The sequence below is a fragment of the Erpetoichthys calabaricus genome, chromosome 3 (assembly GCF_900747795.2).
Source record: "Erpetoichthys calabaricus chromosome 3, fErpCal1.3, whole genome shotgun sequence".
In the NCBI taxonomy this organism is placed as follows: domain Eukaryota; kingdom Metazoa; phylum Chordata; class Cladistia; order Polypteriformes; family Polypteridae; genus Erpetoichthys; species Erpetoichthys calabaricus.
The window spans coordinates 307,381,217-307,408,486 of NC_041396.2; the positions used below are offsets into that span (position 1 = coordinate 307,381,217).

At 42.2% G+C, this 27,270-nt stretch overlaps 1 protein-coding gene across 16 annotated transcripts in view; it reads right to left on the reverse strand.

Annotated features, from left to right (window-relative positions):
* The window catches only part of LOC114649225 (R3H domain-containing protein 2), a 124,317-nt gene that overhangs the window by 33,465 nt on the left and 63,582 nt on the right, over window positions 1–27,270 (reverse strand). For 13 of the 16 annotated variants that reach the window (XM_051925391.1, XM_051925392.1, XM_051925393.1 and 10 more), the window contains exons 4-6: window positions 25,919–25,960; window positions 25,476–25,565; window positions 25,142–25,268 (exon numbers count right to left, since the gene is read on the reverse strand). In XM_051925391.1, the coding sequence (XP_051781351.1) occupies window positions 25,142–25,268; window positions 25,476–25,565; window positions 25,919–25,960 (259 nt within the window). The remainder of the gene's footprint in view (window positions 1–25,141; window positions 25,269–25,475; window positions 25,566–25,918; window positions 25,961–27,270) is intronic. The other 3 variants (XM_028798722.2, XM_051925390.1, XM_028798726.2) reach the window with 3 other exon arrangements.

A 27,270-nucleotide genomic window follows, 5' to 3' on the forward strand; every position in this document is an offset into this window, starting at 1 on the left:
ATGAATAATGCAAGATGTTGTTTGCTGAAGTTTAGCACTGGTCACCATAGACAGCAAAACCTTGGATCATCACTACAAACCACAAGAGGTAAGTAACTTAAAGGGTCACCCGAGCCAGTGTTACATCAGCAAGGAAGCCAATCATGTCAGTGTCACTCCAGCAGAGAACTTTCATGAAGCTTTGGACCTTTGGCCTGTACGGTTTCCGTGACCTGCGCCTTTTTATATACGAAGCCTCTGGTGATTTTTTTTCTGAAGGGCCCTAAAAATCCTTATTTTTAAATTTCTGAATATTGCTACATTTGCTTAAAAAGGTATACTACAATGTAGGATGGAACTCATCTGTTCCCAATATTAGGATATGCTTCACATGTAAATGGGTTTTAGGAAACTCCTCAACATTCAAATACCCAGCACTTACATTATTTAATAATCCACATGTCTGAAAAGCAGGGCATTGTTGGGGATTGAAGTTGGATGTTGAGGCTTCATGGTCAAGGGGGCAAAAAAAAAACAATCAGGGGAATTTAAGGGTGAGTGGCATGAGGCCAACGCAAAGGGCAGAGGACCAAACGGTAGTTACACCCTGCTGACTCGGAGAATGTGCGGCACAAAGACAACCAGGACTTTGTCACTTTTACCAACACCTACGATAAATGACTTTCACCATTCAAGATTTTTTTTTTTGCTTTGGTTCCCAAAGTGTTTCCCCACCACTACAAACCAGCAGACTGTCTTCATCTCAGGTGTTTTAGAACAACATTTTCAGGGAGTAATGTTGGAATGAAGATAGTAATCTCAACCATTTCAGCAATTATCAATCTTAACAAAATCTTCCATTTTGTTGCAAAATTTGTGGACACGATTGTTGCTTCCCAACTGCAAGACTATTTTAACTCTTTTAGGGCTAATTTTTTTTTTGTTTCTTTTCTCCCAGGGCTGAATATTTTTCCAAAAACTAACATTTTTTAAAAAAGAACACAAAGCAATTGTTTAACATATCAAATCAACAAAAAATATTTACTTTTGACAAATGTTACTGTCTTGCATGTTGTATAAGCCTGAATTCTCTATGTGTTGTTTTGATGCCTATTTTTCAATTGTCTGTTGCTGCATTTCTAACATATATTGTTAGTGTGTACTGTAGAGAGACAAGTCACCCATTTGCCATCGTGCCATGCCACTGCCACCAAGTTTTCTGCCTGCATGAAAACCGTATTGTCACCTCTTTTCATCTTCTGAAACTTTATGAACTTTATGTATGGCATTATAGCCTGGCTCACCCCATGGGATTTGCTTCTGTTTATTACAGAAGTGAATAAAACTTTGCAGCAACACGTACCTAAGCCACCAGGGGACAAAACACATTTGGACCAATGCTCCCTGAAGTTATATCACCAGTTCTGTCCCATCTCTATTTGTAATGCCACAGCACGCTTCATCTCGTCTTTCGTTGTGGGTTTCCACTTTGAATAACGAGAATGCGATGCAAACGCAGCCCGCGATTCAAAAAAAATCTCTGCCTACCTGTTTGTCTCGTCTGACAGTAGCTGAAAAGCAGCATCAGGAGAGAGCAGCCTGAAGTACAGCAGCTGGTGATCTGTCGTGTCCAAAAGCAAGCCATGCCGTCTTGTAAACTCCGGTAGCCATATCGGCTCTCAACGGATCAATGTATGTGTATTTATCCCACGCGAACCTTGCCGTAGATGCATCGGCTGCGCGAAGGCACTCAACTGGCAGCAGATCCGCTCGCGCGGCATCGGCTGGTGTCTGATCAGCTGATGCCTGCTTCTAACTCTCTTGCTCGATCTCCTGATCACTGCCAATAAAGTCCGATTCTGAAAAATCAAGAGTCCGACTCCGCGGTAATGCGCAAAACAACGTCTGCCAAGTGTTTTCTTTTCTGCACTTGCTTCGCTGCCTTTTCACATGTCGGTGCCATCTTGCCTTTGTTTACATTTCGCAACTCACGCCCACGCAATGTTTATTTGCCGAGTCAACGAGTCTAGCATTCCTCCAAGCACAGAGGGAATGCCTGTGACGTGACAGTGAGATTTGTCGCCATTAACAGCTGATTGTCGCCCTTTATCCCTGGATGTCGACTTTTGTCGACATTTGCCTTCAACCCCTCCTGTCGACAAAAGTCGACATCCGCCCTAAAAGAGTTAAAACTAACAAATATTCTGTACCTTTTCTGTGTGGTTTACAGTGTAAACAGAGCAATGAAACAGTCCTGGTTAGAATAACAAATAATCAACCGATTCTGGATTACGAACACCTTTCTTCAGTGGGTGTAGCTGATGATGCTTATTCATGGTTTCACTGTAACTTAACTTCAGAGATTTTAATGTATTCAACGAAATAACTGCATTTCTCACAGTCCACCTGTTACTCATGGTGTGCCACAGAGTTCAGAACGGAGTCCTAGATAGATAGATGAGAGAGAGAGAGAGAGAGATAGATAGATAGATAGATAGATGAAAGGCACTATATAATAGATAGATAGATAGATAGATAGATAGATAGATAGATAGATAGATAGATAGATAGATAGATAGATAGATAGATGGATGAAAGGCACTATAATAGATAGATCTGTGAAAGGCACTATATAATAGATAGATATATAGATAGATATGAAAGGCACTATATAATAGATACATAGACAGATAGATACTTTATTAAATTCCCATACTCCAGCAGCAGCATACTGATAATAACAATATTAAATTAAAAAGTGATAACAATTCAGGTATAACAGATAATAACTTTGTATAATGTTAGGGATGCACCGATACCGAAATGGGTATCTGGTATCGGCCTCGATACCACATTTTCTAAAGTACTCGTACTCGTTAAAAGTCTCCCGATACACGGTCTGAGAAATGTCTATGTTTGAGCGGCGTGTAAGGGGTTAATCACAGGCGTCGAGTGCCCGCCCCCAGGCCCCGGCTGCAGCTCAGAGCGGGGAGAAGGCGAGGCGAGACATGTCAGCCGTGTGGAACTATTTCAAAGTGAATGAAGACGACAAAACAAAGGCGGACTGCAAATTGTGCTCAGTGAAATTGTCCAGAGGAGGCTCAAAAGGTAGCGCATTTAACACAAGTAATTTAATCAAGCACCTAAAATCCCAACACGACAACGAGTACAAAGAGTTTACCCACGCTTCTAAACCAACACAACCCACGCTGCCGCAAACTCTTGCGAGACGAGAGAAAATGTCCAGAGACAATCCACGTGCTGTGAAAATAACACAGGCAATTATCGAGTACATTGCATTGACTGACCAGCCACTCTCGGAGGTAGAAAATGTGGGATTCCTGCGTCTCCTCCATGTTCTGGAGCCCAGATATGATGTCCCAAGCCGCAGCTACATGACTGACACGGAGCTTCCTAAACTACACGACTCCGTGAAAAAACATATCCACAGCCTACTGCAAGCCTCCTCTGCGTTTAGTTTCACCACGGATATTTGGACAAGCAGTGTTAGCCCCGTGTCGCTAATTAGCCTAACCTCCCAGTAGATAGACGAGAGTTTCTTGTTTTTTTTGTTAAATTATATGACTAAAGCTGTTACCTGTAAATTTAAATCATGTTTTTATTAAGTACTCGGTATCGGCAAGTACTTGGTATCGGCGAGTACTGAAATGCAAGTACTCGTACTCGTTTTACAAAAAAGTGGTATCGGTGCATCCCTATATAATGTTAACATTTACCCCCCGGGTGGAATTGAAGAGTCGCATAGTGTGTCGGAGGAACAATCTCCTCAGTCTGTCAGGGGAGCAGGACGGTGACAGCAGTCTGTCGCTGAAGCTGCTCCTCTGTCTGGAGATGACACTGTTTAGTGGATTCTCCATGATTCACAGGAGTCTGCTCAGTGCCCATTGCTCTGCCACAGATGTCAGACTGTCCAGCTCCGTGCCTACAATAGAGCCTGCCTTCCTCTACTTACAGTACCTCTTCTCCCTAATTTCAAATATGCTTTATCATGGCATCATGACATCCAACTTTATATTTCAACTAAAGAATCTCAGCCCTGTTCTCTACTCTATTTGGTTAGCTGCTTCCATGACATTAAAATTTGGATTGCGCATAATCTGCTCAAGGTTACCAGCGCCAAGTGGGAAAGTCTCCTTGTGGGCTCTAAACCTCAGGTCAGGGAGCATGCACTAGTACAGTGCATTGTCACACGCACCACATGATGAAAACACCTTGGGCTTCACACACGATCCAGTCCCACCCCCCAGAAATGACCATCTATCTGCCGCAGCCAGGTGTTAAGTGGCCGTCCCCCCTTGGCCTCACTGCGAGGCGGATCACCCTCGGAGAATTGCGCCTCACAATGCAGGTAATGTGCCTCATTCGGGACTCTGTGATCAACCAGTAAAGTCAAACCAGCAGTACACCCAAGGATTCTCCAAACAAACAGTCACAGTACTGAAGGTTGCATGGCTAGACTACTGTAATACTTTATTGCTGTGTATTGTGACTAAACTTGTAAACAGGGTGCAGTTAGTTCAAAATTCAGCAGCAAGGTAATCACGCCAAATTAAGGGTCCTAATCACATTACTCCTATTATATTCCATACAAACCTCACTGGCTTCCAAGTGAATAACCCCTGCTACAGAAGACACATATCACAGATTTGTGGTTTGTCAATTGCGTATCATACCGAGCTAGTTAAGCTTGTTGATTACCAAATTAAGGATTTTTGATTATCTCACTAAGTCAAGCCTTTTTGGTCATAATAAAGACTACAGCAGTCATAACACATAAATTGTCTCAGTGTGGAGCAAAACATTAAGTCCGTGTGAAATTGCAAGTTTCACACCTAAGTTTTTTCCACACTAGCTAAGAACAATGTGTCCCAAGTAATGAATTTTAAATTAGCTGCCAGCATCTACCATACTTATCTCATCACCTGCTCTTACCTAACGGGATGAGGTCTGATAGCCTCCACTCTTCTAATTTACCAAGAATGAAAAACATTTCCAAGGGTTTCCATCTATAATGACTCGCGCCCTTGCCATGATCGCGGTCACTTGTTTGTACTTCATTCTCCGTGGTCTTAGGGCTCATTTATACTTCACGCTCAGGACGCGTACATGCCCGCATCATGGCTGCCACGCGTTCTCAGCGTTCATTTGATGCGCCCTCTGAGCAGGTCCTCAGAAATCAACGCGACGCGCGTGCGAGTTGCAGTACCAGCAAAAAGTTGGGGGGCAAACTGTGCTAAAAGTTGGAATGCGACGTCAGAGTCTCTGTTTACTATCTACTTGTGACGGAAAGCTTTGCGGATCCTACGAGATTGGTGTGCGCGCTTCGATGTTTGATGTATGGTTCGATGTGGTGAAGCAAAATGCTGAGATACAGATGTATTCGTGGTGCTTTTATATTCAAGCGTCGCATATTCCTGATCGTAATGACATGATACATTTTAAAAGTCTCACATACAATCTTCTGTGCGGTCTTTTTTTCTGGGGCTTCCATCGGGTCATGACAGCAGCGAATCGCCAGCAAAAGATCGCCACACTGAGCACGTTAAATGTCTGATATTCCAACTCTCTGCACATTTAGAATCCTTAGATTTATACTTGATATCACTTTCATGATGAAAAGCATTAAAGTACCTGTATGTATGTTACATTTTACAGATAACTCGGTAATTTCGTTTAAATAATAATTACACACAGTGGCGGAGCGGTAGCACTGCTGTCTTGCAGGGAGTCACGTCGCTGATATTCCCTGCCTGGAGTTTCCATGTTTTCCTGCTGGGTTTCCTCAGTGAGCTCCGATTTCCTTCCAAAGATATGCAGATTTGGTTACACTAAAATGACGCTAGTGTATGTGAGTGCTTGTATTCACCCTGCAATGAGCTGATGCCTCGTCCAGGGATTAGTTCTGTCTCGTGCCCAATGCTAGCTGAAATGGACAAATCCCTGGACTGATGGATTTAATCATTAAACATCCTTTTCAGAGATAATGCGGTAAGGTGTCATCAGAATTTAATGGGTGTTCCAGGCAATTCACAACACAGCGAAGCCGAACCTGTTCTCACCGTGATAATATCTCGCACTGCCACCTGGTGGATTCCTCGAGATGTATGCAAAGTACGCGCGCAAGTACAGTATAAACAGTACAATGCTTGCGTAGATGGGCGGCACGGTGGCGCAGTGGGTAGCGCTGCTGCCTCGCAGTTGGGAGACCTGGGGACCTGGGTTCGCTTCCCGGGTCCTCCCTGCGTGGAGTTGGCATGTTCTCCCTGTGTCTGTGTGGGTTTCCTCCGGGCGCTCCGGTTTCCTCCCACAGTCCAAAGACATGCAGGTTAGGTGGATTGGCGATTCTAAATTGGCCCTAGTGTGTGCTTGGTGTGTCCTGCAGTGGGTTGGCACCCTGCCCAGGAATTGGTTCCTGCCTTGTGCCCTGTGTTTGCTGGGATTGGCTCCAGCAGACCCCCATGACCCTGTGTTCGGATTCAGCGGGTTGGAAAATGGATGGATGCTTGCGTAGCAGGAGCATCCATTACAGCATGCGTCGCGTGAAGTATAAACCCGGCCTAAGAAACACTTCAGTGGTATTCCTCGTAGCTACTGGGAGATTTCCAGCTTCTTCACAGGTGAATCTGAATTGTGCTTATTTTCTGTAAATTTTCCTTCACTCCCACAATCCCTCATACCGTTCACCTCTGCCTTGCCTGCTGCCGAGATGCTCAAAGTGCCCCTGGGGACAGACTTGTGCTTTTCAGCAGTATTCCTCTCCACCTGCTTTTTTAAATTTCTAATTCCCCTTATGTGCTCCATGATTAATGTTACACCTGTTTGACTTGTACATGGCTCTAAAGCGGTTTTCTTCTCCTGTAATTTCCTTCATGCCTCCTTATTCATCTAGTGAAGCCTTCACTTTAGTTTTTAATTCTGGGATAAACCTGGCCTTTACTGAATACGATACCCCACTGCTGCTTGGTGGTCTGTACGTCTAACACGTCAGCTTAGTTCTTCTCTTGTACACTCTGCTCACAATTAGCCATATTGGCATTAAATTCAATTATTCTTTTTTATATACAACAGTCATGCTCTAGTTACTTGGTCTGAACAATTCATGGGCCTCTATACTCATTTGGAAAGGCCTCCTCCCCTCTCTTTACTGCTTTCATGCACAAAGTCCTTTTCTTGTACTCCACTATTTACTGCGTTTTCAGGTTAGGCATTAAATACGGTGATAATGGGTAGAATTAAAGGTTATTGTTTTTGTTATTTCTATAATGCTGTGTGTATCAGCACTGTTTGTCACATCTGAGGTTCTTAGACACTCTCCCCAACTCATGTCTCTGTTAGACACAATCCAAATCAGGGTAACAGGGTACTAAACCACAGGGGCACACATGGCAGGGTCCACCGACACACACGTGTGCAAATTTAGAATGGCTAATCATTCTATTCAGAACATCTTTGGGAAGGTGTAAGGAAAACTACAAAGAAAATGCAAAGAAAACACAGGGATAACTCGCTAACTCTGCACAGATGATCACCAGGGGAAGGACTGGTACTCGGGATGGTGGACTGGTGAGATGGCAGCGCCAATCATCACACATCATATTACTTGGAAGATTTTGTTGTTTTTCTCCAGCTGTCCGGAGTTTCTTTTTTGTTTTTTTCTGTCCTCCCTGGCTATCAGATCTTACTTTTATTCTGTGTTAATTAGTATTGCTTAATTTTGTCTTTTTTCTCTTTCTTCAACTTGTAAAGTGCTTTGAGCTTCATCTTTTCTATGAATATGTGCTCCAGAAATAACTGTTGTTGTTGAAGTTAAAAATTGAAATAATATTCACAGTCACGGTTTTGCTAGCTGCAGTTCTCCTGGGAATGCCATATAGTTTTACTCTTGCAGCTCTACAAATACAATCCGTAATTATACTGAATAGTTTTTCTTGTATAAACAGTTAAAGCCGTCATCAAAGCAACCAAACCTTTCATTAAACAATATTTAATAATAAAAACTATTAAATAAAAACTATTATTTGATTTGTGTAGCGCCTTTCATACACTCAAGGACACTTTACAATTCAACAAACACATTAATAAGACAACAGAAATTACATACAAGTAAATGAATAATACTTATTGAAGAGATGTGTTTTTAACAGGAGTTTGAAATGAATAAAAGATTTTTCCTCGCAAAGGAAATTTTAGGGGGCATCACACTGAAAGCTCTGCCCCCCCCATAGTTACTAACCTGTATTTAGGTAGAGTGAGTAAGTGAGCATCCGATGATCTTAATGCACGGGCAGAAGTGTAAGGGAGCGTCAGCTCAGACAGAAAATGAGGGGCTAAACCATGGGTGTCAAACTCCGGGCAGCAGGTTTTCATTCTAACCATCTTCTTCATTAGTGACCAGTTTTTGCTGCTAATTAACTTCTTTTACTTTTAATTAACTTGACTCAAGTCCCTTAGTTGTTTCTTTTTTCCTTAATTAGCAGCAAAATAATAATGAGACACAAAATAAGCTGCCACATGACCAGCTCATCTTTGTCCATCACACAATATCTGAGAATAAAGAAAGGTGATGGTCTCATTAAGGTTGATCTCTCAGGTCACCTAAACGTTTTGATGGTGGTCTTAGGAAAAAAAAGAAAAATCAACAGTTTTGGAAATGTCTGCTGTGGCAGAATGAGAGCAGCAACAAGCCATGGAATTAAATAAGGGGCTTAATTAACAGCAAGAATCAGCTTCTCATTAATAGATTGGTTGGAGTGAAATTGGTTGGAGTATGAAATCCCAGTTTAGCTGGTCATCCATTGGCTCATTTCACATCTCATTTCTGTTTGGCTACCACTTATTGAAGAAAAGAATCAATTCAGAGGACTGAATCCTTAAAAACAGGGCTATGAAAATGAAGGGAAGTTAATTAGCATGAAAATTGGTGACTGATTGACACCCCTGGGCTAAACCATGAAGGGCTTTAAAGGTGAGGAGAAGAATTTTAAATTTGACAAGCCGAAGCCCACCGTGGCATACGGCGGTGTAAGAATAGGAACGGAAAACGGTGAGAAAGGAATTCAGAAATCAAGAGGAAATAAAAACTTCTTGAAAGATGCAGTTGTGCATAGGTGTTTTGGTGGAGAAGACAGATGAGTCGAAAGATCTAACCGTAGAAAAAGCCATGTACAACTGACCGTGGCTGAAGACTGGTATCAGGTCTGTGCGTATCCGACAGTGCATGTAGAATTTCTGGCCAAGCAGGATTACATGTGAAAGTGATAAGTAAATCAGGTTTTCCGAATTTACGTACTATGGCCATGGCATCCTGATAGTTTTGTTGCATGTATCTTGGACTTCCTGGAAATGTGGATGGTAATATGATCATTTTTCCTACACGTATGTTGTTATTTTCAGTGTTTGCTTGCAGTGCGTCTGATAGTTCGACACACAGATCTTGTTGATGTGATCTGAGATAGTTGAGACGTGCGTCCTCTGTTTTAACGTACGCATCCATGATGTACTGTTGGAATAGTTTGCCGCCGGAGTGCAAAATACTAAATGTATTCCTCATTGCTAATATGTACGCGTAAAACTGGCATTGAGTAAGCCTTATTCGCTTGGCGGTTCTTTTATCGGGAACATGTTGGAAGAGGACGATTAGGAATCCAGAAATGCCGTGTTGGCTACATGTAGGCGGGACCGGTTTTAAAGCGGAAGCAGGAAGAACCAGAAGAGAAATATATATAAGAGATTATCGAAGAAACTGGTAACCAATGCAAATTATAAAAGGACAGGAGTGGTGTGAGCAGCATTTTTAGTGTGTGTAAGTAGACGAGCAGCAGACTCTAATCTATTGATAGGCCATAAAACAATGCATTGCAGTAGTCCAGACGGGAGGTGATGAAAGCAGGAATGAAAATCCACATCTGGAACATACAAATGGACCTGACAGGTGGGATGTGCAATGTCTGTAATTTGATGATGTACATTTTGATATTGTGTGGTGTTGTTCAGGGTTGGTCCCCGTTATCACTTACTGTATCAAGAATGTTATTCTTACTTTGGCATAAAATACATACTCATTTTTTCAGTCGTAACTACAAACACAGGGCAAGTAACAGCTAAGGGGTGGAGAATTCATTAAAGCACTGTGAACTACAACTAGCCAAAAGCTTCTACAAATTGCAACAAGCAACAGGACAAGAAAATGCAATTCTGACATCACCTGAGTTGGAGTCTTTGAAAACGACTTGAGCTGCCACTTGGCCACCTGGGGTTTGTCGACAAATATGATTTTGAGAAATGCTATTAAAAAACATTTCATGTACTATGCAAAAACATGTCATTGTTCTGTTATTGCTATTTTTGGAAATGCCTTACCAGTTAACAAACATATCTCATAAACCAAAGTGGCATAACAGTCTCTTTGATGAGGCAGGCACACATCAAAAAACTGCTCCCACTTAAAAACCGGCTAACACTGTCAACAAAGACTGGAGGGAGGTGACACCATGCAGAGATTTTCTAACTTGTTTTTTCTGCTCATTTTCTTTGACCTGTAAGCATTTTCAGGAATGTCACATTCAACCTAACATTATGAAACCTTCATTGTACCCAAAACGCACACAGAGCCCCCAGTAGCAAGTTTAAGTTTGACAAGATAATGCGGACAAAATGCAGCAGAAAGAATCTTCATTTAAAACAAACACACACACAGCCATGATATGGAATGGTCCATACAGCTCTTCAAATTTATAATTACACTTAAACGACACCAGAGGAAATCATTCAGTAGGAGAATTTATAATACGACACAACTGACTGAACTGAGAGGAGACCATTCAATGCTCCAGTCACTCGTTTGTTTAGATGACAGCTCGGCTGTCCCCATTATCTTCTTTAAGGCCATTTCAAACTGAACACGTCTCAGTAGTTGTATTCCAGATTCCCACAACTCCTCATTCCTAAACCTACAGGGTAATTCAAAGTTATGTTGACACTACAGTGATCCCTCGCTATATCGCGCTTCGCCTTTGGCGGCTTCACTCCATCGCGGATTTTAAATGTAAGCATATTTAAATATATATCGCGGATTTTTTGCTGGTTCGCGGATTTCTGCGGACAATGGGTCTTTTAATTTCTGGTACATGCTTCCTCAGTTGGTTTGCCCAGTTGATTTCATACAAGGGACGCTATTGGCAGATGGCTGAGAAGCTAGATTGCTTACTTTTCTCTCTCTCTCTCTTGCGCAGACTTTCTCTGATCCTGACGTATGGGGATTGAGCAGGGGGGCTGTTCGCACACCTAGACGATACGGACGCTCATCTAAAAATGCTGAAAGATTATCTTCACGTTGCTATCTTTTGTGCAGCTGCTTCCTGAAACGACATGCTGCACGGTGCTTTGCATACTTAAAAGCTCGAAGGGCACGTATTGATTTTTGACTGAAAAACAAACTCTGTCTCTCTCTCTCTGCTCCTGACGGAGGGGGTGTGAGCTGCCGCCTTCAACAGCTTTGTGCCGCGGTGCTTCGCATACTTAAAAGCAAACAGCACCATTGATTTGTTTGCTAGAGATTGTTTTCTCTATCTATGTGACATTCTGTGCTCCTGACACGCACTCCTTTGAAGAGGAAGATATGTTTGCATTCTTTTAATTGTGAGACAGAACTCATCTCTGTCTTGTCATGGAGCACAGTTTAAACTTTTGAAAAAGAGACAAATGTTTGTTTGCAGAGTTTGAATAACGTTCCTGTCTCTCTACAACCTCCTGTGTTTCTGCGCAAATCTGTGACCCAAGCATGACAATCTAAAAATAACCATATAAACATATGGTTTCTACTTCGCGGATTTTCTTATTTCGCGGGTGGCTCTGGAACGCAACCCCCGCGATGGAGGAGGAATTACTGTAATGGATTCTTTTTATCCCAACCACACCTTTCCAGGTCATGGTGGACCATTGCCTTGGCCTCCACACTCCCCCAATTTGATACCCTGTGATTTTGGGTTATTAGGTATGGTGAAGGAGCAGGTGTATAGCACCAATCAATGAGCAGGATGATAGAACACGGACAATGGTATCATCTATTCCCCACGAAATGTGTGTCCAGGCTTTAACTCTTTCAGGGCGGATGTCGACTTTTGTCGGAATTCAGGGGTAGAGGACGGTAATTGGCTGTAAACTGCGACAAAACCTGCTGTTATGTTTTTAGTTGGACACTTTTTGCTAGAAGGAAAAAGTTAGCTTCGGTGATTTGACCTCCGTTCCCTGTGTGTGCAGGAGTAGCGAAGAGCAAAGCACCTCTAAAATGGCAAGAGAGACCAAAGTAAAATACTCCGCGGGTGACATTTTTGCGTACTCGCTTTGAATCGGACTTCTCAGACTCCGGTTTTGATGCAAGTGATCTGGAGTTAGAGATCGAAAACGAAAGTGAGGTACCAGCATCGGCTGATCGTGGCGCCAAACACGTTCGTGTAGCTTACTGTATGCATGAAACAATTGCCTTGTGTGCCTTTCAGAAAACTGAGTTAAAATGGTACTGTTGCTCGTTGGTTTTGTGTGTTGAACGTGATGGCGAACAGTTTGGGACATTTCTGTAAATCATCCTGCACATATGAAGTGTGTTTTGTGAATAAATTGTTTCCGCCATTCAAATGTTAACATAATTTTGACTCACCCTGTACTCCTCTTTAACTTCCACTGGTGTCCTTGAGTACGTGATTCGACATTTAATCAAAATAATTCCACAGGATCTCCTTCGTCAATGCCTTTGAGGATTCTGAAGACCTAGATGAGGTCCCCACGCCATCTGCTCTGCTCAGACTAAACAGGTTTAATTCTCTGAGTCTGTCCCAGCACGTCATGTCCTTCAGTCCAGGGATACAGCAGCTGATTGTCGTCCTCTGCACAGGTTCAAGTGCTGCCATGACTATCCTGTACTGTGCTGACCAAAACTGCACACAGTACTCCACACCTGGACACTCTAATGCAGTATATGGTCTGAGCATAATGTCTCTTGATTTACTGTCACATGAAAATGTCTGGGAACCCCTCTCAGCCTGCATAATAATTGACCCTCAACAACAAAGATAACAGTGGTATGTCTTTCATTCCCTAGGAACATGTGAGTACTGCTGTGTTTTCCGAACAAAGATTTTTAGTGACACAGTATTTAGTTGTATGAAAGTAACTGAAATGTGAAAAACTGGCTGTGCACAAATGTGGGTCCTCTTGTCATTGTGCTGATTTGAATGCTTGTCACTGGTCAATTCTGAATACTTGGTTGGATGAGCTTGTGAAGCCTTCATAGACCGGTGTGTCCCATCATGAGATATAAAGGTATTTAAGGTGGTCAGATAGATAGATAGATAGATAGATAGATAGATAGATAGATAGATAGATAGATAGATAGATAGATAGATAGATAGATAGATAGATAGATAGATAGATAGATAGATAGATAGATAGATAGATAGATAGATAGATAGATAGATAGATAGATAGATAGATAGATAGATAGATAGATAGATAGATAGATAGATAGATAGATAGATAGATAGATAGATAGATAGATAGATAGATAGATAGATAGATAGATAGATAGATAGATAGATAGATAGATAGATAGATAGATAGATAGATAGATAGATAGATAGATAGATAGATAGATAGATAGATAGATAGATAGATAGATAGATAGATAGATAGATAGATAGATAGATAGATAGATAGATAGATAGATAGATAGATAGATAGATAGATAGATAGATAGATAGATAGATAGATAGATAGATAGATAGATAGATAGATAGATAGATAGATAGATAGATAGATAGATAGATAGATAGATAGATAGATAGATAGATAGATAGATAGATAGATAGATAGATAGATAATGAGCAGGATTGTGAGAATGGTGACAGACAACCCACAGATCACCTCCAAAGACCTGCAAGAACATCTGGCTGCAGATGGTGTATCTGTACATCATTCTACAATTCAAACATCTGTATGGCAGGGTGATGAGAAAGAAGCCCTTTCTGCACTCATGCCACAGAGTCGCTTGTTGTATGCCAATGCTCATTTAGACAAGTCAGATTCATTTTGGAACAAAGTGCTTTGGACTGATGAGACACAAATGGAGTTATTTGGTCAGAACAAAAAGCGCTTTGCATGGCAGAAGAACACCACCGCATTCCAAGAAAAACACCTGCTACCTACTGTCAAATTTGGTGGAGGTTCCATCATACTGTGGGGCTGTGTGGCTAGTTCAGGGACTGGGGCCCTTGTTAAAGTTGAGGGTCGGATGAATTCAAACCAATATCGGCAAATTCTTCAGGATAATGTTCACACATCAGTCACAAAGTTGAAGTTACACAGGGGTTGGATATTCCAACAAGACAATGACCCAAAACACAGTTGGAAATCTACAAAGGCATTCATGCAGAGGGAGAAGTACAATGTTCTGGAATGGCCATCACAGACCCCTGTCTTGAATATCATCGAACATCTATGGGATGATTTGAAGCAGGCTGTCCATCAAATTGAACTGGAGAGATTTTGTATGAAGAATGGTCGACAATACCTCCATCCAGAATCAGACACTCATCAGAGGCTATAGGAGGACAGCGTCTAGAGGACAAAAGGAGGCTCAACTATGTATTGATGTCATATCTCTGTTGGGGGGCCCACATTTATGCACCTGTCTAATTTTGTTCTGATGCATATTACATATTTTCTGTTAATCCAATAAACTTAATGTCACTGCTGAAATCCTACTGTTTCCATAAGGCATGTCAGATATTAAAAGGAAGTTCAGCCAACGAGAAACAAAAATTCAAAGAGTTCAGAGGGGTTCCCAAACTTTTTCATACGACTGTATTTTTAACACTTTTTATAATGAAGCCTAAAATGTTATTTGCCTTTTCAAATGCATCGGTGCATTGCTTAGATGATGAAAATGTTGTGTCAGAGGTTGCTTCCTTTAGGACAGTGTACAATAATATACAATCCAGGACACAAACTTATAAAATATTGTACCGGAAAATGAATCAACTGAACATCATCAATAATCTTTAATTTAAAAACTACACACATTGGGTCAAAGGAAGTAAACAAGCTGCCCAGACAGGTTTGTCCAGGGCTGGATTAATGCCTCGTCTACGTCGACCCTTTACACCTCTAGGCATTTCTGGATGCCCATTTCTTTTTCCTCATCATCTAGGAAGGCAAGCAAGCGGTCAGATATCTTCACTCTTAAATTTCTTTGGAGTATGGACTGGCAATGGTAAAAAGTGTGCGTTTGGCCTTCCATGGAAATGCACCCTGTCCGAGGATTTCTCCTGCTTTGTGCCCTATTCTTACTGGGATAGGTTCCTGTGACCCTGCTCAGGAAAAGTGTGTATTATAAATAAAACAATAACGGCACACTGCACGTACACTTGACTTGAGCATTCATAGTTTTCATGGTCTCTCTGTACGTTTAGCATTCGTTTGCTCAGAGGTTGATGCGCTTGCTGTTTCCTGAGCAGCTCTTCTTTACTCCACACTAGCGGCCCGCTGCTTCTCTTCTTTCGTCAGCATCTTTTCGCGTTAAAACTGATTACCGTAGATACTCGCATATAAGTCGAAAAACTTATGCCTTAAAATTCATTCAAAAAAACAAGGTTGACTTATGCGCGGGGCAACACAATTGTCCATAGAATTTGGGTAATGACATTGTACACTCAACGCTTCACGGTGTTAAGTCACCGGTCATCTGCCATTTCCCATGGTCTTTGAAATAATTATAAGCCAGCAATACTATTGCTAATTAGCTAGTTTTTTTTCTAATTTCATTAAATAATTCTTTAAACTGTGAAATACTTGAATTTGAGCATTAGCTTTTGCAGGTTTTGGATAACAAACATACCATTAGCTGCCACGTGCAACCAGATTTGGAATCAAAAGAACCAAGGCAACGCATGCTATCAATGCGATGCAAGCGCAGCCCGCGATTCAAAAAATTTCTCTGCCTACCTGTTTGTCTCGTCTGACAGTAGCTGAAAAGCAGCATCAGGAGAGAACAGCCTGAAGTAGTCCAGCAGCGGGTGATCTGTCGTGTCCAACAGCAAGCCATGCTGTCTTCTGAAGTCCGGTAGCCAGTTCGGCTCCCACGGATCAATGTCTGGGTATTCCTCCCACGCGAACCTTGCCATAGGTGCATCGGCTGCGCGAATGCGTTCAGCTGGCAGCCGATCAGCTGGCGCGGCATCGGCTGGTGTCCGATCAGCTGATGCCGGCTTCTCACTCTCTTGCTCGATTCCTGATCACTGTAAATAAAATCCGATTCTGAAAAATCAGAGTCAGACTCAGCGATAATGTGCAAAACATCGTCTGCCGAGTGTTTTCATTTCTGCACTTGCTTCGCTCCCTTGTGACATATCGACGCCATCTTGCCTTTGTTTACATTTCGCAACTCATGCACACGCAAGGATTAGTTGCCGAGTCAATGAATCTAGCATTTCTCCAAGCACAGAGGGAATGCCTGCGACGTGACAGTGAGTTTTGTCACCATTAACAGTTGATTGTCGCCCTCTATCTCTGATAGCTGTCAAGTTTTACCCTTGAGTTATACGCGGGTCATAACAAATTTTTTAATTTTCGGCTTAAAAATACACTCGACTAATCTGCAAGATCGACTAATACGTGAGCATCTATGGTAAGTTAGTTTTTGTGTTGCAATTACTTAGTACGTTTTCTTTAATTTTTCACTTAATCTGGCACTTAAGTCTTCAATCTGCCTCAAGAATGATTAGCGAAGGTGGTAGGGAATGAGAACGGCGCCCGTACGCATGCGCTGCACGGCCGCCCCGCTGTGAGCTGCTGAGAGTTGATTCTACAATAAAATAAAATAAAAATAAAAAGAGTAATAAAATCATCACCCCGAAAGCGGATAGTAGACGTCACGTAGTATATGTGTAACAAATTTCAAGTCAATAGGTGAAACGGTTTGCGAGCTACAGGTGATTTAAAATCCTGGACAGATAAACAGACAGTCACGGTAGCGGATTATAGAAGAAGATGTTGCTGCATTAGCCTCTGAGTGACACAACGTGAAAGCAATTCAGACACAAGAGCTTTATAAGATGGACTATAAGCTGATCATGGGGATTGTAAACATATTAAGCATCTATGATCCTCGTGAACCTATTTAGTTGTTCCCATGTCTCTTGTGATATGTTTATGACCTTCATAAGAGATGGACAGGTGGCCTGACTGAGTGTGCTGGGCGCATGCAGCTGAAATGTGACTTACTGTATATTACAGTCTTGAAAATTATCAAATATTTTTGTGAAAACAATACACGGGGACCAAGAAACACATGCACTTACAGTTTACCATATTAGACTATTACAAAAAACAATGTGTTATTCTTAGAGAAAATATTTAATAGCACTACGTCCACCATTAACTTTAAACTTCTCAAGTGAAATGGCAAGGTCTCAAGATGTGAACTGTTAAAATGAGCAGGAGGTCAATTACAGAATTAAGTGTCTTACAAAATGTGGCGCAAGAAAAACAAGTAAAACCCTGCAACAAGTCATCAAGTAAAATGATAGCAAGCACTACTTCTGTACCCCACAAAAAAAGACAAAAGCACCGACTTTAAATGCCATGGTGTCACAATCAACCCTCACTTTTGGCACCCAGTGAGACCCTGACCAAGTCACTTACCTACCTATGTTATCTGGTAAAGTGCATGTTGGTCATTTTAAAGCACCCAGGATGGTGATTCACTAAAGGTGCTAAAGTTGGCAAAGTTTGTGTGTAAAAGCCCTGCTTTAGTAAACATCCAGATTTTAAAGGGAATGAAAGCCGAGAACATTAAACAAACCTACACAGCGAACCTGATGTTGTCCCTGCAGTTCTGCTATTAAAGACATGAAGGCCTTAACTGAAAAATGATCCTTGTGCATGTGGTCTCTCATTGTTAAGCCATGACAACTGATGGAGAGCAAACTTTTGAAGCAGACCATCAAGAAACTTTGTAGTAAAGTTGGTTCATAAGTGCAATGAAAATTATCAGCAAATCAAATCTTTGAAGAGCAGCTTGTCAAATCCACTCCGGGCGGCATCATTCACACACAAGCATATAAACTAATAGGCCATTAAAGATTTACCATCACCTTGTTCAGCACTGTGGTTAGCAAAGAAACCCTGTGATTAAATATTGTGTGTTGGGGAGTTGGAGAGACAATAGGGGTCACAGAATCTTCTTTCTTCTGTGGTCAGTATGGAGCTCCTATCATAGGTTCACATGTCAGTACTGGGAACCAAACCGCATTCAGTCTGTAAAACTTTATTGTGTATGTTCTTGTGTCACACAAAACTCTACATAACGCCTTCTGGATTTGTATGCCACATCTGAACATATCAGAGCCTCAGTTCGAGGTACGAGTCTAACACATAGTCCTACACTAGGGGTGGTGAACTCCAGGCCTGGAGGGCCGCAGTGGCTACAGGTTTTCATTCTCACCCTTTTCCTAATCAGTGACCAGTTTTCACTGCTAATTAACTTTTTCCCCATCACTTTAACAGCCCTGTTAGAAGAGTTCTGCCCTCTGAGTTGATTCCTTTCTTCATTAAATGACAGCCAAGCAGAAATGAGATGTGAAACAAACTAACAAATGACCAGCTAAACTGGGGCTTCAATCTCCAACCAATTTCACTCCAATCACTTTCCTAATGGGAAGCTGATTCTTGCTGTTAATTAAACCCGTTCTTTAATTCCATGGCTTGTTGCTGCTCTCCTACTGCCACAGCAGACATTTTGAAAACTGTTGTTTTTCTGTTCTTTCTAAGAGCACCGTCAAAATGTGTTGGTGACCTGAGAGATCAACCTTACCGAGACCATCACCTCTCTTTAATTTCAGATATTGTGTGATGGGCACAGGGGAGCTGGTCGTGTGGTGGCTTGTTTTGTGTCTCATTATTGTTTGGCTGCTAATTAAAGAAAAAGAAACAACTATAGGGCCCGAGTCAAGTTAATTAAAACTGGTCAGTAATTAAGAAGATAGTAAGAATGAAAACCTGCAGCCACTGCGGCCCTCCAGGCCTGGAGTTCACCACTCCTGTCCTACACCAAAAGTAAAGAATCTTGTTGCTAGTTTTTAAATCTTTACATGGGCTTGCTTCTGCTCCTGCCTATTTATCTGAATTGTGTGCTTTACACCAGCCATCTGGAGTGCTTAGATCTTCTGGTCAGTTGTCTCTTGTGTGTCCCTCGTACCAAGTGTACAACCTAGGGGGACAGACAGGGCTTTAGCAGCCTCGCCTGTGGAACTCTTTACCTCGTTACATAAAGGAGTCGTCTACAATTCAAAACAAGATTAAAGACTCATTTCTATGCACTTGCTTTCCGTGACCTTCAGTAATACTGATGGTTTCCTCTTTGTGATTATGTAATCTGACTTCTATTTATTTATTTATTTCATTTATTTTATTTCTATGTATGTTAATTGTATGTTTTTTCTTCTTTTATTGTAAAGCACTTTGGCCACAGCATTCCTATGTTGTTTTAAATGTGCTATATCAGCGTTTCTCAACCTTTAAGTATATGCGACCCGAGTTTTCATAACAGTTTTAATCGCGTCCCCCTAACATTTTTTGAAAGGAGCCCACTAATACCAATTTATCTTTTTAAATTAATGATATATCATAGATGCATATTTTATTATACCTACTTAACTTTTATCGACATTTATCTAACTCTGTTTTTCTAGTATCAGAATATAGTTTTTAAGTTAATTTGTTTTTTGTTTCAATAGATGTATTTTTCATATTTTTGATTCTTGTTTTCTTTTTTCACATCTTCGCGCCCCCCCTAGGGGGGGCCTGCCCCACAGTTTGAGAACCACTGTGCTATATAAATAAATTGATATTGACATTAGAGATCGCCACTGAAGCCCACTGCAGACAGCACAATAGTGAGAGAGATGTCAAATGTCTTAAGTAACACAAATTCAGAGCACACTGAAGAGAGCAGACGTCCAAATGCAGTCTCCAAGACTGAATGAACAAAATAAACACCCACCAAATGTATGAAGTCAAAGCCTGCTTATGACAAATTAAGAATAAACAGGAACAATAAGCAGTGGGTTAAACAAAACAAATGCAAACAATAACGGAAAAAACTATTTCGAAGATTACTACAAAACTGGCATTAAGGTGTCACCTATATTACAAAAATGTACAGGTAACTGAAATGAATTACAAATTAATATGAAGAAAACTCCTATAAAATGAGCAAAACTGACTAATATTCACACTGGGCGTGACAGATACTAATGAGTTTCTATCTGCAGGTCAAAATGTTGCTGGACAGCCAATCATAACAACAAATATCCATCCATCCATTTTCCAACCCGCTGAATCCAAACACAAACTGAGAAATATCGTGACTTTAAAAAACCGAAACACTGCGTATACACATATGTGCCAAATTAACCTAAACAAACACTTACTTAGTATAGTGTGCTTTCCATTTAGGCGCTGTGTGTCCTAATCTGGGATACCGAATTGGTTTGTCAAGTGTTGGGCGCAGCAATGCGCTGTATCAGTGTGTGCTTCTAACCTCTGTCACAACTGATGTTATGTTGCTGTAACTCTAATGTAAGAGGCAGGTTTTGCCATTGTTTACAAGTTGATTGCCACTCTCAACCTACTTAAACCTAAATTAAAAAAAACAATATTAAATTAAAAGAGTAGTTATCAGTATGCTGCTGCTGGAGTATGTGAATTTCCCATTGGGGATTAATAAAGTATCTACAGTGCATCCGGAAAGTATTCCCAGCACATCACTTTTTCCACATTTTGTTATGTTACAGCCTTATTCCAAAATGGATTCAATTCATTTTTTCCCTCAGAATTCTAAACACAACACCCCATAATGACAACGTGAAAAAAGTTTACTTGAGGTTCTTGCAAATTTATTAAAAATAAAAAAAACTGAGAAATCCCATGTCCATAAGTATTCACAGCCTTTGCTCAATACTTTGTCGATGCCCCCTTTGGCAGCAATTCCAGCCTCAAGTCTTTTTGGAATATGATGCCACAAGCTTGGCACACCTATCCTTGGCCAGTTTGGCCCATTCCTCTTTGCAGCACCTCTCAAGCTCCATCAGGTTGGATGGGAAGCGTCGGTGCACAGCCATTTTAAGATCTCTCCAGAGATGTTCAATCGGATTCAAGTCTGGGCTCTGGCTGGGCCACTCAAGGACATTCACAGAGTTGTCCTGAAGCCACTCCTTTGATAGCTTGGCTGTGTGCTTAGGGTCGTTGTCCTGCTGAAAGATGAACCGTCGCCCCAGTCTGAGGTCAAGAGTGCTCTGGAGCAGGTTTTCATCCAGGATGTCTCTGTACATTACTGCAGTCATCTTTCCCTTTATCCTGACTAGTCTCCCATCCCCACAGCATGATGCTGCCACCACCATGCTTCACTGTAGGGATGGTATTGGCCTGGTGATGAGCGGTGCCTGGCTTCCTCCAAACGTGACGCCTGGCATTCACACCAAAGAGTTCAATCTTTGTCTCATCAGACCAGAGAATTTTCTTTCTCATGGTCTGAGAGTCCTTCAGGTGCCTTTTGGCAAACTCCAGGCGGGCTGCCATGTGCCTTTTACTAAGGAGTGGCTTCCGTCTGGCCACTCTACCATACAGGCCTGATTGGTGGATTGCTGCAGAGATGGTTGTCCTTCTGGAAGGTTCTCCTCTCTCCACAGAGGACCTCTGGAGCTCTGACAGAGTGACCATTGGGTTCTTGGTCACCTCCCTGACTAAGGCCCCTTCTCCCCCGATCGCTCAGTTTAGATGGCCGGCCAGCTCTAGGAAGAGTCCTGGTGGTTTCGAACTTCTTCTACTTACGGATGATGGAGGCCACTGTGCTCATTGGGACCTTCAAAGCAGCAGAAATTTTTCTGTAACCTTCCCCAGATTTGTGCCTCTAGACAATCCTGTCTCGGAGGTCTACAGACAATTCCTTTGACTTCATGCTTGGTTTGTGCTCTGACATGAACTGTCAACTGTGAGACCTTCTATAGACAGGTGTGTGCCTTTCCAAATCATGTCCAGTCAACTGAATTTACCACAGGTGGACTCCAATGAAGCTGCAGAAACATCTCAAGGATGATCAGGGGAAACAGGATGTACCTGAGCTCAATTTGGAGCTTCATGGCAAAGGCTGTGAATACTTATGGACATGGGATTTCTCAATTTTTTTATTTTTAATAAATTTTCAAAAATCTCAAGTAAACTTTTATCATGTTGTCATTATGGGGTGTTGTGTGTAGAATTCTGAGGGAAAAAAATTAATTTAATCCATTTTGGAATAAGGCTGTAACGTAACAAAATGTGGAAAAAGTGATGCGCTGTGAATACTTTACAGATGCACTATATCTATCTATCTTGTAGATTCTATCTACAAGAATTTCATTATATCGAGCGCTCATGACAAAACCTGCTTCTGCTTCTCTTCGTAGCTGAATCCAAGAGTGCCATTCCACAGACAAAATTGTCTTTTTAATTTATTAATGTTGACAGCATTTCATGACACTGTGCACGTGTTTAACACTATCATGGCTCTGAAGCTGTAACCCTGACAGATCATTCATTGCTGGCGGTAACAGTAAAATAAGTCAACCAAAAAGCTGCATTTCGACCATCACACGTGGCTCATTCCTCTGACTGGCTGATGCTTTCAGACTTGGTCCTACCAGACATGGCCTGCCTGTCCCTTCCCTGAACCCGAGACTTTAAAAGCAGCAACTCTCTCTTCTCCTCGGTTTATTTTCCCTTGTCACTTTAACTCTTTCAGGGCGGATGTCGACTTTTGTCGGCCGAAGGGGTTGAGAGTGGTAATCAACTTGTAAACGATGACAAAACCTGCCTCTTACGGTTTAGTTTGACTCACTTTGATTGACTCAACTCGACTCAAACCACCTACAACTGAACACCAGCACAACCAAGGAGCTGGTGGTGGATTTTAGGAGGACTACACCCCTCATGGACCCCGTGATTATCAGAGGTGACTGTGTGCAGATGGTGCAGCCCTATAAATACCTGGGAGTGCAGCTGGATGGTAAATTAGACTGGACTGCCAATACTGATGCTCTGTGCAATAGAGGACAGAGCCGACTATACTTCATTAGAAGACTGGCGTCCTTCAACATCTGCAATAAGATGGTGCAGATGTTCTATCAGACGGTTGTGGCGAGCGCCCTCTTCTACGCGGTGGTGTGCTGGGGAGGCAGCATAAAGAAGAGGGACGCCTCACGCCTGGACAAACTGGTGAGGAAGGCAGGCTCTATTGTAGGTATGGAGCTGGAGAGTTTGACATCCGGGCACTGAGCAGGCTCCTGTCAATCATGGAGAATCCACTGCATCCACTGAACAGGATCATCTCCGGACAGAGGAGCAGCTTCAGCGACAGACTGCTGTCACCATCCTGCTCCACTGACAGACTGAGGAGATCGTTCCTCCATCACACTATGCGACTCTTCAATTCCACCCGGAGGGGTAAACGTTAACATTATATAAAGTTGTCTGTCTGTATACCTGCATTGTTATTACTCTTTAATTTAATATTGTTTTTATCAATATGCTGCTGCTGGAGTATGGGAATTTCCCCTTGGGATTAATAAAGTATCTATCTATCTAGTATATAGTGCCTTTCACATCTATCTATCTTTGCTATAATGAAAGTTAGTTTTGTTGGTCTGACCCGAGATTCCCTGCGCTTGAGTGAGTAGTGAAGAGCAAACAACGCCAAAAATGGCATCGACATCAGGTGAGCGATCGAAGCAAATGCACAAAGCAAAATACTCCATCGACAATATTTTGCGTTGTTTTTGGACTCTGATTTTGATGCTTGTGATCTGGAGATCGAGGTCGAAAATGAAAGTTTGGTACCGGCATCAGCTGATCGGGGGGTGCTGAACACATTTGTGTCGACGACACACCGATGGCAGTGTTCGCCTGGGAGGACCGCCACTTACAATGAAAAGAGATACAAACCCGATTGCGTTGCACTGCGCCTAGAAGGCAGTGTGCCACACGTTCCTGTCAGCTGTCGTGCCACCCGTTGAGTGGCTCAAGTCACAAGAGACGGCAAACTGGCGGCCACAGCCCCCTGTAACATTTGTTTAATGTTGATCTATGTGTGAAACCAGCGAGTTGTGTGTTTTTCAGAAAAAATATTCACCACTCAAAGAGTTAATTCAATGTCAGGATTTTAAAAGATCATTCCATTCATTGTGCACTTTGTAATCTCACCCTCTGTGTTGTACCACTTTATTTTGTTGGGTTTTCTTTATGCTGGTGATGTGTTACAGCGTTGACTGTTTTGTCTCCTCTCTGCGTGACCACGAATGTGAGCTTTAAAGGAGGACTCGTTCCACCCTGGCAGGACGCCACCATGACATGAAGACAAATTGTGTAATAATAATTCTTTGCATTTATATTGCGCTTTTCTCACTACTCAAATCGCTCAGCAATTGCAGGTTAAGGGTCCAACAGAGCAGAGTCCCTTTTGGCATTTACGGGATTCGGACCGGCAACCTTCCGACTGCCAGTGCAGATCTCTAGCCTCAGAGCCACCACATCCTGTGCATGATGGATGGATGGATGAATGTTAAACCTGGGGGACTCTGCAAAGGTCTGTGCAGACCACAGGATACATTTGGGAAAAATTCCCCTCTGATAACAACAAAGAATGGAGAGGGCAAACAATGTGGTGTTGGTCTGGCAGAGGGTCACATCGAATTTGGCATTTGAGCAGGCGAGAATGAGAAAATTAAGTTTAGGATAGAAAAATCAGATGGTCACAAATGAACCTTTACTGAAAAGGCATCTGGAGAGCAAATAGTCAAAAAAACAGAGAGGACACTTCTATAATCCCAACATGACCAACATCTAAAAGACAATGGGCTTTCAAGGCCTTGTTGAAGAAAGCCAGCATTGACGTCACAGTAAAAGACATATCTGCAAGATCAGCTAGACGTTTAGTGTCCACTGTACTCCATGAGAGGGCATGTAGAAAAGTACCGAAAGGCAATTGAGTTGGCGGTCAAGTGTGCAAAACGAACACTTCTCTAACCAGAACAAACAACCCTCGAAGAGTACTCACCTCGAGAGAGCATTTTCCTGGGAGTCTTCTCTTTGCTCTTCTCTCGTTCTTCCTTCTCAGATTCATCCTTTGAAGACTTTTCCTCTTCTTTGTCTGAAGGACAGCTGATATGTAACTGAATTAGCTCCTGTGGAGGAAACGGTAGACTGCATTTTATGAGCATCAAGAAACTTGAAGTTACAAGATAGCAGAGAAAGATGGGGAATGGGACGGGGGGGGGGAGGGATTGGGGGGGGTTTGAGGTCAGAGACAAAAAAAAAAAAAAAACTTTAAACAAAAAACAAGACAATGTGGACCGCCAAGTGGTGGTGTGATCTACAACGTGACCACTCACCTGTGGCTCCTGAGATCCATCAACACTGAAAGGATTGGAAGACTCTTCACACACTGCGAGGCTCCTGACCAGCTTCATCTTCGAGTTGGACTGAGGAAAGAGGCAATGCTGCACTGAGGACAACAGCCAATATCGAGGCTCCTCACATGCATCTCCTCATGCTAAAAACAGCAGATTTGTGGGCCTTTCTCATTTGACAGTATCAGTAACACTACTGGCCCTGAAAACATGCCCTTCTAAAAACAAGGCTGCAACCCGTCCAACAAAATGCCACTCCAGTGGAAGCCTTTTATTTCTCTTTTTAGCCGAGTGCACAGAGGAGACTGAGGACTGCTCGTGCCGTACAAGCCAGCAATTCTGTTTACCAACCCGAAAAAGGAATTAAGCGACAAAAACAGAGCTTGAAGCCCGAATTACATGCATAACACCAATAAAAGGCTCACCTTGGTTCTCTTTCTGCCATGCCCATGGCTGTGAGTCCGCCGCTGTAAGAGAGAACAGCACAGACCAGTGAGCACCAAGAAGGAGTTCTTGTTTTCTCCCACTATCACGCTATTATGGCAGGCTGGGAGGAATAGCCAAGGATAAAAATTCAAGCAATCTTATGATGGATGGAGTGAAAGAATATGCCTGTTGGGGTGCAGACATTGTAGCTTGGGCACTAGACTTTACAAACCACAAGGGCTCTCAATTGTACCCCAGTTTTTTTTTTTTTACTCTCTGAGAGACTCCAAGCAAGTGTGCTACCTCATGGATGCTAAACTCACTAAAACCCGTGGTCGCAACGTATGCAAAACACAAAAGCAGTCTTGGCTAAGACAGTCTGCCAAACAAGGGTTATTTAATAATATTACTGCAGGGCACAATGGCATACAAGCTACGAAATCACAGCAAGACTTGGTGTTTGGTCGTGAACCACTTTTGAATTGAGAAATAAGAAAAGATGCTTGAAAGAAAAAAAAAACAACACTTCCCACTTGGTGTCTGTTGTGCCCACTTAGGAGGAAGTGCATGAGTGGCTTATAGCCGTGTCACATTACATGGCTTTTCCAGCAGTTGCCATGTCACATTACATGGCTTTTCCAGCAGTTTTCTGTGAAGGCCAGTTGTATAGTTTGACACACCCAGCAATCACTCAAACCAGTCCACGACTCGAGCAGACAAAAGTCTAACAGGTTAAATTTTGTCTTTATTTGAAGGGATGGGTACTACGTGTGTATGAAAGTGGACATCTAATGAATGCTCTACTAGAAGCACAATTTATATAACACAGCGATGAGGAATAAGGAAGGAGGTCGGTTTGAACCATCACAAACAGAAGAGAAGCTCCTCTGTCTGAGGCCTGGACAAGTTTGGGGGGGAAAGGTAGAGATTATGGCTGAACCCACTGTACCCATTAACCCTTCACCCGGCAGTAAAAGGGGTGAGCAAGACTGTGCTGGAACGTTTGTAGTTGAAAGGTGCTAAATTTGACATGCCCAATGATTTTCAGTCGTGTAAAATGTCCTGGTCTGGCCACAAGATCAGCACGTCTAACAAATCCTACGACTAGAGGTCACATATGTGTGGCATTAGCTTAATTCGGCCAAAGCCCAGTCTACACAAACTTGGCCTTCATCTGTCAATATGGATAGGGGCTGATTGAGACAAAATGGCACAAAATGTCTCGGATTCTCAGTCTCTGCAGTTAGTTGGAGCAGACATTTTTAATTACCGTATATACTCGCGTTTAACTTCTGCTGCGGATACAGCGCATCACTTTTTCCACATTTTGTTATGTTACAGCCTTATTCCA